The sequence below is a fragment of the Miscanthus floridulus genome, chromosome 17 (assembly GCF_019320115.1).
Source record: "Miscanthus floridulus cultivar M001 chromosome 17, ASM1932011v1, whole genome shotgun sequence".
Lineage (NCBI taxonomy): Eukaryota > Viridiplantae > Streptophyta > Magnoliopsida > Poales > Poaceae > Miscanthus > Miscanthus floridulus.
Window position 1 is genome coordinate 100062389 of NC_089596.1, and position 13030 is coordinate 100075418.

General features: G+C 47.0%; 2 protein-coding genes across 3 annotated transcripts; both read left to right on the forward strand.

The window, feature by feature from the left end:
• The first annotated feature begins 1589 nt into the window (after window positions 1-1589).
• Window positions 1590-6286, forward strand: LOC136516759 (sugar transporter ERD6-like 4). Of its 2 annotated transcripts, XM_066510243.1 has the most exons (16): window positions 1590-1939; window positions 2043-2132; window positions 2854-2919; window positions 3167-3232; window positions 3326-3401; window positions 3624-3688; window positions 3777-3869; window positions 4028-4108; window positions 4189-4273; window positions 4794-4840; window positions 4916-4978; window positions 5057-5116; window positions 5287-5352; window positions 5438-5497; window positions 5668-5782; window positions 5868-6286. In XM_066510243.1, the coding sequence occupies exons 1-16, from the start codon at window positions 1661-1663 to the stop codon at window positions 6023-6025; spliced, it is 1470 nt and encodes a 489-aa protein (XP_066366340.1). In that variant the 5' UTR covers window positions 1590-1660; the 3' UTR covers window positions 6026-6286. The 2 variants fall into 2 exon arrangements, with proteins under 2 accessions (XP_066366340.1, XP_066366341.1); XM_066510244.1 differs by lacking the exon at window positions 5057-5116.
• A 5395-nt stretch (window positions 6287-11681) lies between these two features.
• Window positions 11682-12398, forward strand: LOC136516080 (uncharacterized). Its single transcript, XM_066509482.1, has one exon. It carries the CDS (start codon window positions 11682-11684, stop codon window positions 12396-12398), a length of 717 nt encoding a protein of 238 aa, XP_066365579.1.
• Window positions 12399-13030: the final 632 nt, after the last annotated feature.

Genomic DNA, 13030 nt, shown 5'->3' on the forward strand with positions numbered 1-13030 from the left:
GGAAATGAAACGAATATTGCTGTTTGGAACACAGGAAAGCACCCCTTCCTTTCCTATGGAATCCTGTAGCCTCTTCATAATTTCACAGGAATGGAAACATCCACTCCATGCGCCTGGTTTTCTCCGCTTCGCGGAAGTCCGAGGCACGCTGCCGCTAACACAGTTGGAGAACGAGTGATTAGCTAGGACAAAATGCAATGCGAGCTTATTCCTATTCCTATGTTTTTATTCCTTTATTCCAAACATGTCCTAGATATAGTAATTAGTACTCATATTTGCCTAACATGTTACAATTCCTATGTTATAAATTCCTGTGTTTCAAACAGCCTAAATTTTATGTTCATGTGTTTTGAAATCCCGTAGTTTTTTACTTTTCATCATACCTTATTCCTGTGTTTTTTTCTATTCCTGTGTTTTGGATTCCTTCGTTCCAAACAGGCCGAAGGCCCCGTTCGTTTGGAGGAATCTGGAGGAATTTGTGAAAGAAAAACACTGTTCCGGATGAAAAAAGAAGCAGATCAAGCTGGGTTTAAGGACACGTAAACAAGGCCGAAATGAGGAAAGTTCCTGAAAGTACTAGTCTAGAAGGAGAATGTCGTTGTCCGATATACGTAGTACTCCATTTGCGCGTGTTTCCAAATGAAATAGTACTCCCAGTAGCGAGTAGCAAATACTACTCTACTACACAGCTCCAGCGCAAATGAGCAGAAGTGCATACATACATTTGCTGGCGTTGTATTTACTACTTTACTATACAGCTCCAGGATTTAGATAAAGCGCAAATGAGCAGAAGCACTATTTCATTTACTACTCTACAACACAGCTCCCGGATTTATGTGTAGTAGAGTAGTAAAGCGCAAATGAGCAGAAGTGGCGTTGAGGAGCAGAAGCACCCTTGGGGCTCTGCAAAGCAACCATCACATTTGCTGAAAATTTGGAATGACGGGCGCATTCATTGCTCTGCTTCCGTGCCTGGCCACCGCTCCAGCGCTCCTATACAGCTCCACCATCATCCAACGCTAGACTTGTTTTTCATTTTTCTATTCGAAAAGTGATAGGACATGGATGACTGATGTCTGATTGGGTAGAGTAGGTGGCTACAACGTCAATACTTTTTAGGAGACGAGGAAAGGATTGAAACTTTCAGCGCGTCCCAGAGGTCAGACGGCGACGGGTAGCAGGGTCAACCGGGCACGACAGCGTGGTTCCGCAGCCGCAGCGCCCGTGCCAAGCCCCGCACGGGCAGGCGACCAGGGCGCGTCGCTGTCGCACCACGGATCAGAGCACGGCGCTGCTGAGCCAAGATCGATGACGCGGTAGGCCCTGCCAGCGGTCAGCGAATCCGGTCGTCGCCACGTCAGTCCGCTGCCGCGCCACCATGCATGGCGCGTCACAGGCATTTGGCCGCGCCAGGGCAATAGGCGCGGCCAAAAGTGTTAGTTTTTTTAAAAAAAACCAACGATGTTAAATTTAAAATTAGTTTTCAATGAGCGTTAAAATTAAAAAAAAAAATCACGACGGTTCATCTTCGCATCGATCGTTGTCCGCTGCACTTCATCCTCCTCGTCCTCCTTCAGGCCAGCGGGCGAGAAGAAAAAGAAGAAAAATCAAAGCTTGCGGCGAGAGGCGGTGCCCGGCCGGCGAGCGAGCGAGCGACGCCATGGGTGGCGGCAGCAACAGAGGCGGCGCCGGCGAGGTGAGCGGCAGCGACCACGACGGCGGGCTACGGAAGCCGCTGCTCCACACGGGCAGCTGGTACCGGATGAGCTCGCGGCAGTCCAGCGTCGCCCCCGGGGCCTCCTCCATGGCCGTCCTGCGGGAGTCCCACGTCTCCGTCTTCCTCTGCACGCTCATCGTTGCGCTCGGGCCCATCCAGTTCGGCTTCTCCTCCCCGACCCAGGACGCCATGGCTCGGGACCTCAACCTCTCCATCTCCGAGGTAACAAACTAACCCACATGCGGCTGTCGTCTCTGAGATTCGTTTTCTTTTTCTTTGTTGAAGGATTGTGCTTGAGAATACTGACCCCGCGCGCGCGCTGCAGCTCTCGGCGTTCGGATCGCTGTCCAACGTCGGCGCCATGGTCGGGGCGATCGCCAGCGGGCAGATGGCCGAGCACATTGGCCGTAAAGGGGTGAGAAATTCGACCCCCTTTCTTTCTTGGCAGTTGTCAGCTGTCCTTCCATTTTATGATCAGTTTGTTACTTGTAAGCTGACGACGAAGGAGGGTCAACATCACTTCTTTATCGACAGAGAGCAGGCTGCATTTAGACTGTAGACTAACCAACAAGAAAAGACATCCTTTTCTGTGGTAGACAACCCAAATATAAATAGGCTACCGGTATTTTCAAAAAATTAGGTGGGAGGACTTTTTCTTCAGAAAATAAAAGCAGGTGGAATTTTGAAATAGTCAATAATTTTGCAAGAATTAATGCCTGTGGACTGTGTTCTTTTTGTGCAGTTAACCAAATTGGGATTTAGCACGGTTTCTTCATGTTCGTCTGTTTCCTACTTTTCTTTGTTGTTGATATTCTGTATTAATCATGCAATTTTAGTGTGTCTGAGAAATGGTGTGGATTGTGTATTTTGTACATAGAAGTTCAGTCTGGTGTTCAACATATCACAGCATTTCAGTCGTAGTTAATTGCACTAGAGCTGTACTATTTTAGTCAGACGGTTTTGCTAAATGGTTGCGGTCGTTGATGATTGCTGCAATCCCGAATATCATCGGTTGGCTTGCGATCTCCTTTGCAAAAGTACTCAACAAGTACATGTTCCCTGAGTTTATTTTCACCCATTGTTGCTTCTGAAAACATAAGATTGATGCCTGCCATCTGTCGATGTCTGTTTTACAGGATGCCTCATTTCTGTATATGGGACGATTGCTTGAAGGGTTTGGTGTAGGCATCATATCCTATACGGTTCGTAAAAGAAGATTTGTTGCCTGCTTATTTCTTGCACAGAAGATTTGTACTTTCAAAACTTAAGAACTGGTGCAGTTGCTGCTTGGAAAAGTGAGAGATCAAAATATTGAGTGAGATTCCAATATTTTGGGGGACATTAAGGGGTAAAAAATGGAGGCAGAGTGAACCATGACCAATGTATAATTTGTTTGTTGCCAAAAGAACCTTGGAGGTTTGGACTAATCACATGATAATTTGTTACCAGGTACCTGTATACATAGCAGAGATATCTCCTCAGAACATGAGAGGAGCTCTTGGTTCTGTGAACCAGGTGTGCTTCCTCATAACCATCTTATCTTTTTGTTTAAAAAAATAGTACTTGGTTTATTTATATTTGATTCATTGGCAATTGTTCATCCTACAGTTGTCCGTGACCTTTGGCATATTCTTGGCCTATTTGCTCGGCATGTTTGTTCCTTGGAGACTTCTAGCAGTAATCGGTAATGTTGCTAACTACTTATGTATTACTGAATTTTCTTTTCTTCTTGTTGCTTACAGTCTATACTTAACCACTGATGTTTCAGCTCACAAGATCGCTAACTGCAAATGGCTTTCCCCAATATGACTATAAACTTAGAAATATACTATCTAGGAAGATATTAAATGCGGGCTAGTAAGTGTGTCATTATTTCTTATCTAAATGTCTGGGTTGCCAATTACAGGTGCCTTGCCCTGCACAGTGTTGATTCCTGGACTATTCTTCATTCCAGAATCTCCCAGATGGCTGGTATATATACGCATAAACTGGATCTGAATTATGATCTGTTGGATCAAACTGAAATCTTAGCGACCATTTATCTTGCTCTTATCTCTAGGCAAAGATGAATTTGATGGAAGATTGTGAGACGTCCCTACAAGTGCTGAGGGGGTTTGAGACTGACATCACGACAGAAGTGAATGATATAAAGGCAAAGCACCTCTATTATTCTCTGGAGTGACTAAATGCAGTATATATGATCTATTTTCAGTTTAGCTGTGAAGATTTTATTTAAATTAGACACATGGATCTATGTACCACGTTCTTATGGAATCAACGGAATCATCTTTAGGTTTGATCCTTTTGCAGAGGGCAGTGACATCATCAAGTAAGAGGACTACAATCAGTTTTCAAGAATTAAACCAAAAGAAATACCACACGCCACTACTTGTAACTTAACTTCGTCAGCTTAATCCATGCCAAAATCAACAGCTATAGTTTCTAATTGTGATTATTAATTAACTTGGCAGCTAGGAATTGGCCTACTTGTACTGCAAAATCTAAGTGGAATCAACGGTGTACTGTTTTATGCAAGTAGCATCTTCAAAGCTGCAGGTAAGCTGCAGTCTTTATCTTGTCTGTACTGTTTTAGGTCATAGTAGTTGGTTTAATAAGTTTTAGGCATGATAGTTTGGATACCTTGCAAATTTAATTGAAATGATAATGACTACTGATAACCAATAATGAAGCAACCTTTAATAAAAATTCAAAAAAAAGCAACCTTTAATACCATTGTTTGTTTGGCAGTATGCTTTCCAGATGAAGGAATAGAATAATAGACTACTGATTTTCAATCCACTAGAATGCACAAACTTAATATCTTCCTAGATCATAGTAGGATCAAGAAAGATTATAAAATGAGTTACCTTGTAATATAGTTTATCATTCCCTTTCATCACTAAAAGATGGCATTTCATTGCATTTGTAAATTTAGATCGTTTCCACGTCTGATAGACCCTATGTATTATTCGAATGAATACATAGGCATTATTAATAGTTTGAGCTCCTTTACCATGCTTTACAACAACGATAATATAGTAAAGTTTTGTTCCAAATTAACATCCAAAATCTTCAGGTGTTACAAACAACGACTTGGCCACCTGTTCACTTGGAGCTATCCAGGTGCGCGTAGCTAGGATGAGTTTATAACCTGCTTATCTGTAATTTATATTAAGCTGGTCACTGCATTTTTGTCAGGTCCTTGCTACTGGAGTTACGACATGGTTGTTAGACAGAGCTGGACGACGCATGCTTCTCATTGTAACTTTCTCTTCCCGGTAAAATAACTAGCCTGCATGCTTCCTGTAACTCTGAATTAACACTGACTTCAAATGACAGATTTCTAACTCTGGCATGACTCTATGCCTTCTTGCCGTTTCTGTTGTATTTTTTCTCAAGGTATGTTCATGTTTCTTTAGCTAGGATTCCAGTGAGAAGATAATAATTATTGTACTGACACTGACTGTCGTTGCAATAGTAAACTATATTGGTAACGCATGGCTTATGCAGATTTTGTACAATATCTACTGAATTTTCCTCTAATCCTTTTTAAGCTTCGTTTTTTCCAGGATAAGATTTCACAGGATTCTAACTCGTACTACATCTTAACTATGATCTCCTTGGTTGCTATCGTGGTAAGTCTCAGTTATGTTTCTTCTGAAAAATTGGATCCAAATGCGGAATCTATGCCAAAACAATGACTCATCCAACTATGTTCAGGCTTTTGTCATTACCTTCTCGTTTGGTATGGGTGCCAATCCATGGCTCATGATGTCTGAGGTACACTACTTGGTTGCATACCTGATATAAAGCTTGTACAATGCCTCTATGTCTCCTCCTAATTTTGGCATCTCATTGCATAAGCAAGAGCCTGAAGCTACAACTCAGGCACGTACTGTACTGTAAGAGATATCTGAAGGTATAATTCATATACTTTGTGCGTTTTTCAGATCCTCCCAGTTAGCATCAAGAGTCTCGGCGGAAGCATCGCGACACTGGCCAACTGGCTGACATCCTTCGCCATAACAATGACGACAAACTTGATGCTCACCTGGAGTGTTGGAGGTCCACACCACACCTTTTTTGTGTTTCAGCTCTGACTAGGATAGGATTATGAACCATGGAAGCTGATGCAGTTTCTTTTGGGCAGGCACTTTCCTCTCGTACATGGTTGTGAGCGCCTTCACCCTCGTTTTCGTCGTCCTTTGGGTGCCGGAGACGAAGGGAAGAACACTAGAGGAGATACAAATTTTCGTTTCGCTGAGCATTGAGCATCAATTGCAAACATTCTTCGAGTTTTTCTCTTAGAAGGCAACGGTTGGTATCTGTTGAACAGGAAATTTTGGGCATCCTTCTTAATGTACACAAATTCTCCTAGGTGAAGGCCACGAATTCTTTCTGTTGACGCGACAGAATGCTGTGAAAAATATTTGACATGTAAATGCTGGAGCAGTGACTCTTATCATATTGCACACTTCTTGCCTTCAGCGATGCAAGATCAACAGTACATTGTCAAAGTATATGTAAAAATGGATGCTTGGGCGCTAACTGACCAATCCCAGCTTTCGAATCAAGTTTGTTGAGGCCTCCTTCTCTATTTTACTCCCTCTATTTTCTTTTATTACAAGGCACACACACATATTAAAGATTTAAACTTTAAACAAAATCTTTGACCAATAACTTAGCTACAATTTTTAATTATTACGTATAATACAAACTTGATACGGTTAGATTTGTAATTAAATATACTATTCAACAATCATAAATTTATAAATATAAAAAACAATTAATAAATAATTAATAGTTAAAATGTATGTTGGAAGATCATGTCATCTTAAATCATGTGTCTTATAAAAGATGACAGGAGTAACACATGGACGGGCAGCTAACCTATCTCCAGAAAAAAAAAAGAGAATTTTTTAGGCCTGTCTTCTTTGGAATTCTTGTGTTAGATAGGAATTTATGACTCGCAACCGTAAGGTCTTATTCGGTTGTTATTAGAACCAGTGGAAATGCACGTGCTACACGCACGTGTCTATAAAAAAAGTCATATATACAGTGTAAGATTAAAGACTAACAGTGTTAGACCTAGAGCTTGTAATCAATATACATACACATTAAAATTACCAAGCCATAAATTTATTAACAGCCTAATCTATCAAATCATGGTATGATAAGCAGTCAAAATTCACGATCTTCTCTTGGTCAAAATTCACTATCTTCGCCAAGTAACCTAATAAATTGTACGTCGTCTCTCCTACGTAGCCTTGCACATTCAGTGTGGTATAAATTATCATTGCTTCGAATAGACGCCGTGACTTGCATAAAATCAAATACTAAAAATAATACATAAACCATATGTTCGAAACATATAGGTTACCAATATATTTGTTGCTTCAGCCAAATCACGATCTTCTCCCGGTAGCCTAATAGACGACAACTCACATCTGAAGCAACCACCTGCCTGCAAAGATTCAATGAAATCACCTCTGAATATTAACATGTGTGCAATGTCCATGCGTGATAGGCTCGAATGATAGAAATCGCATACATGTCATCATACATTATATTGCCTACAGACTACGAGGACAACCATAGTGCTCGAGTGCCCTAAGCTGAAGAAGAAGAAAAAACTAGGAATTTTTGGACATGAACCCACCTTCACGATGATTATTTCTCTAGCGGGGGCATGGTGCAGCCTATCAGCAAGTTTCGTGTTCTCGATAATTGGCCAGCATGTGCAGAACCTCTTTATTTGTTTTATGGCGACTCATCAACCTTAACTTTGAATTCATGAAAACCAATACAAATTTATTAGCATTTATTTAATAGAAATCGATCAAGTATTATAAACCACCTACCTCGACGCCGTTCGTCGCCCGACAAAGCCGGTAGATGTGTCCCCGCCACGCGCCCAGACTCATCCGATCATGACTCGAGGCCGTGGCGTGGTGGACGCTGGACGGCAGGGACCTAGGCGAGGACGGAGGAGACGCAGCCGGCTACGCCCCCAGCTGGTGCACGGCCTGCCTGCTCGGCCATTGGATGGCCGTACCCCGGCCCGCCAACGTCTTGGTCGCTGCGGAAGGATCTCCGCCCCCAACGCCGATGGGTGGCGGGAGATCCTCCCACGGCAGGAGACGCAATCTGTGATTGCCTCGGTTGAGCATCGCCAAAAGCAGCTCCCGCAGGCACAGAGGATCCCCGCAGAGCTTCGCGACAGATGCTTTAACCGTCTCTCCTACTCGCACCACATCGCAACTTGCCGGTTGCCACAATGTTGCCTGCGCTGCCACGGCTACTGCCACCTCGCCAGGGACTGCAAGCGGCACAGGTCTGCGAAGTCGGCGTCGACGGGTGCCAACCTGCCATGGCACTCTGCTCGTGGCGACCCTCCGGCCTCCCAGGCGCCACACGGGGTCCACCGAGCTTGGATGGGGCCGCACATGGGGCCATGGAGGGCGCCAACAGCACCTGCCGCCGCCGCCGTCGGAGTAAGCCGGCGAGGGACATCAGCAGGGGCGTGCTTGCCGACAACGCCGCTTCCTCTGCTACTACACTTTGCTTCATTGAGCCAGATCCACTGGCATTGGCGTTGTGTGCGAGCGCGGGACCTCCCGCATGGGTCGTCTCGGGAGCTTGCCGCCTCGCTCATCGTGAGCCGGCCAATGAGAGCAGCAACACCTGAGTGTCTGCCTGCTACGATAGCCCCTCAGGAGGTTGAAGCACCAGTGGCGGACACCTGTTCCCTAGCGACGGCTGCTCAGTGGATGACAGACTTGTCTCTGATGTCGTCAGTGTAGGGGCCGCCACAGCTCACGCCACCACGAGCGGGAGCACCTGGCGTCGCAGATGGTTGCACCACCCCCAGCGACGTGACGCCCACACCACGCGAAGCTGCCCGGCGTCTCGCACGGTTCACTGAGGAGGTGCAGCTCAAGCGAATGTCGCCATTAATTGCCAGCCCACCAAGGCAGAAGGTGGCAACCATAAGGCAACCCCTGTCAAAACGGAGCAGACGGATTGCCGCTCAGCCGCTGGCGCACATTCCGACCTCCGGGCGGGGCGAGGTGCTCCTCACACAGAGGATGGGCTTTGCACCGTCGGCAGCTCCAATCTCATCCGCGTCCAAGCGAGCATACGACGACTTATTCGCAAGGAACTTGATGTCAAGCGAAGTCGAAGCACTAGACGCGCTGTTCCCGACGACCAATGCTAGGACTGGTGGAAGACTCTTCTCGGATTACGAAGCAGGGTCGCGCGGCGAGTAGCGCAGAAGTCCAACTCCGTTGGTTACTGCGTTGCTCTTAGTTCGGTTGTTTACTTTTTATATAGTATCAAAGTTCGAAACAGTCTGCTAGGAAGGTCCAGTCACAACTGTAAGACCTCCTAGGGCGCTCATTAGAAGCGTGTCGTGTGTATGGTTAAACTTCTTCTTCTTAGTTATAATGATACGCAAATCTTTTACGTATTCGAGAAAAAAAAGAAAGGAACATAAAGACTACCAGTAGTATTTGTTGGTTCAGCCAAATCACGATCTCCTCCCGGTAGCCGATTGAATGACAACTCGCATCTGAAGCAACCACCTACCTGCAAACTCTATGAAATCACCTCCGAATGATTAATATTTGTGCAGTGACCATGTGTAATAGGCTTGAATCACGGAAATCGCATACATATACCATCCTCCATTGCCTACAGACAATGAGGACAACCACAGTGCTCCGGGTGCCCTAAGCTGAAGAAGAAGAAAAAACTAAGATTTCTCGGACACCAACCAACCTTTATAATGATTATTTCTTCAGCGGAGGCATGGGTACCGTCTACCGTCTATCAGCAAGTTCTGTGACCTTGACAATAGGCAAGCATGTGCAGAACCTCGTTGTTTGATAAGTCACAAAAAAAAACTCGTTGTTTGATGGCGACTCATCAACCTTACATTTGGATTCAAGTTCTGTGCCCTCGACAATAGGCAAGCATGGACTCGTCAACCTTACCTTTGGATTCATGAAAACTGTTATAAATTTATTAGCATTTAGTTAATAGATACTGATCAAGCATTATAATTTTTTTTTACCATTGGATATAAAATTATCAAGGTAAAACAAGATCACGAAGCTCAAAATATTTTTTTCTAAATACAGTACTCGTTCAAAAAATTGCATGCCTCGATGCTTCTCTCGTTCGGCCGCAATGCTGCCGGAGAGATTAGTCATGACGTCACCACATATGGAGTATAGGCAGCCAATGAGGCAAAAACATGAATATGCGACGGGAGGGGAGCCAGACGGACAAAAGAAAAACACGCTAGCTTGTTATGCATGCTCAAAGCACGCAGTAGATGCGTTGAACACTTAAATTTTTTACTGAACAGACTAAAGAGTTTACGGGAGATTGAAGAAAACAACGATGTTGCCTTCGGCCTGAAGGTCACCTCTAGCCAAATTGCTGTGTCGGCTTCGTCGATGTAGATGTCATGGCCTCCGTTAGGAGGCTCGGCATGGCAAGAAGGTTACCGCAGCACATGGAGTCGTTGTGCTCCTCCACGTTGATGGAGCGCTCTTCAATCATCAGACGCTACTCCGTTCCTGATGGCTCAGGCGCCTCCTTCTGCTCCTGGCACTGGTGACGTGGGCACGGAGTTGACCACCTGGACATCTCTCTCCTCGTAGATGTGGCCGAATGTGATTAGCCTGCAACATCCCCTGCGCCCAGGATGTCGATGTGATTTGCTAGGCATGATTAGGCGTCCTCCTCTCTGCGTGCGTAGCGATCGGCGATGAGCTCCCTTCCTTGCGTCTTGTATTCGCGCTAACAGATCAGCTGCCCGGCGGCCGGTGGCGTGTAGAGGCGTAGAGCCGCGTTGAGCGGCGTCCCCCTCGATCAACCTGTTGGCACGCGTGTTTCGCCAATTGTGTAAGGTTTCCTTTTGCTACGGCTGCGGCAACCAATCCTAGGCGTCCAGAGCATCCACCTCTGTACGCGGCGTCGTCGAAGCCCGCGCCCTCTTATTAGGCAAGCGCGATGGAGACCTCGGCTCTCCCTCCGCTAGGGAGACAGAAGGAAGAGGCATCATGGCCGGCGGCTCTGGATGGTAGGGTTTGGATCGAAGAGGCGATGTGACTGGGATGAAAAAATTGCAAAAATGATACTCGAAAGATTGACTTCTTGGTTATGATGACACTCTGGTAGATAACAAGTGGATCCATCTGTGTCTATGAATGTGGGTCCAGTGTCAAATCTGCAAACGACCGATATTTCGAGTCCCATTTTTGCAAATCGCCCGATTGGGATTGGTCAATTTTTGTGGAGGCGGCGGGCGTGGCTACACGGGTGGGTAAAGTTCTCGTAGGTGAAAAAAATTGGAGGCAAGAGGAGATCGCAAGAGAGAAACATGCATAAACATTTATAAGTTTTTCGGCTGGGTCCACTTGTTAAATCACGGTGGAAGTTTTAGATGCGTTAGATCCAATTTTAAAGTAGATCTAAGGGACAAGAGTTTAGGTGGGTATGAGACATTAGGGTGGGAGGCTATTTTCAATTCCTTTGCTCTTTTATAGTATAGATTAAAGGGACTGAAAGGGGTCTAAGAGAGTTGAGAGGATTTTGATTTTTAGAGGATTTAATCCTCCTCAATCCCTCTCAATTCTCTTGGTTCTACGTCAAACGAACAGACCCTGAATGGGTTACCAATTTTCACTCTCAAGTGGCGCACATATATATGGCATCCAAACGGCAGGCAAAGTGACTGAAGCAAAAACCAGAGAAGACCTGTGGGTCATGTCGATCAAATTTGGATCGCGTCGCCGTCGAGTGATTGTAGAAGAACAGGTCTATGACCCTAGTCTTCCGGGTCTTCCTAGCATGTAGGTAACCGTTAGTCCTCTAGACCACTCGTTCTCTGTGTATGTACAAGCTCCATCTGGTGAATACAATTGAGCACTTCAGTCACTTGTTCTCTTACATGGTATCGGCCGCTTCCTGCTCCATTCTTCCGCTGCCTCTCTCACTGCTCTACGTCGTCTTCCTCATGGCGTCACCCTCCCAATCCTCCAGCTCCTCTCGCAGTGCCGCGTCCAACCCCTTCGCCACTCTTCCCGACGCGGACACTCCCACTGCTGCCACGATTGCCATGGTCAACATTCGGGCCCATGTTCCAGTGATCCTCGAAATGGACGCCGCCAATTTCCGCCAGTGGCGTACCTTCTTTGAACTGACGTTCAAGAAGTTCGGCCTCATGGATCATGTGGATGGCACCATTGACGCCGCCCTCATGCAACATGACCCCGAGTGGTGCCAGAACGACTCGAGCATCAACTCTTGGCTCTACACTACTCTGTCCAAGGACCTGATGGATGCGGTCTATCAGCCCCGCTCCACGGCGCAATCCGCTTGGCAGGCGATCAAAAGCCAGTTCCTCGACAACAGCCTCCAGCGCGCCGTCTTCCTGCAACAAGACTTCCACAGTCTCTATCAAGGGGACATGTCGATCACGGAGTACTGTGGCCGTCTCAAGCAGTTGGCCGACGCCCTCTACGACGTCGGTGCCGCCGTCACCGATCAGGCCCTCGTCATCAACACTCTCCGCGGCCTCCATCCTGACTACAGTGGCGCCGTCGCCGTCCTCTCCTCCAAGGTGCCGCCGCCCACGTTCCTCTACACTCGGTCCTACCTCGTGTAGGAGGAGCAGCGCAAGTCTCTAACACGCAAGATGGCGGCTGCCACGGCACTCCTCGCGGCGGGCTCCTCCAACACTTCTGCTCCACCTCGGCCCGCCAACCATGGCGGCCATGCTCCTTCCTCCACGGGCGGTGATCGCCGCAAAAAGCGCAAGAACGCGGACGGGCGGTTCCGCAATACCAGGAACGCCTCTAGCACCGCTCGTCCACAAGGTGGATCCGCTTCTTCCGGGCCTCCGCCATCGTGGGGCCAGGCATACAATCCGTGGACCGGCTACGTGCAGGCCTGGCCCACGAACCAATGGCGTGCTCCGCCTCAAGGTGCCCTCGCCCAGCGTCCCGGTACGCCCCAGCCACAGGCGCTGGCTGCGTTCCAGGCGCCCCAGCTCCCGCAAGCGCCACAGATCGGTTTCGGCGAGGCGAACCCCTTCACCATGCAGCAACAGCAGCCTCCTCATGGCCTCCTCTCCACCCTCCACGGTGCGTCGACTCACGCTCCGCTCGGAGGACACGGTGGTGGTGATTGGTTCCTCGACACCGGGGCCACCTCTCACATGGCCTCCAATTCCGGTATCCTCTCATCCCCTTCCTCCCTTCCTTCACCCTCTCATATTATTGTTGGCAACGGTGCTCC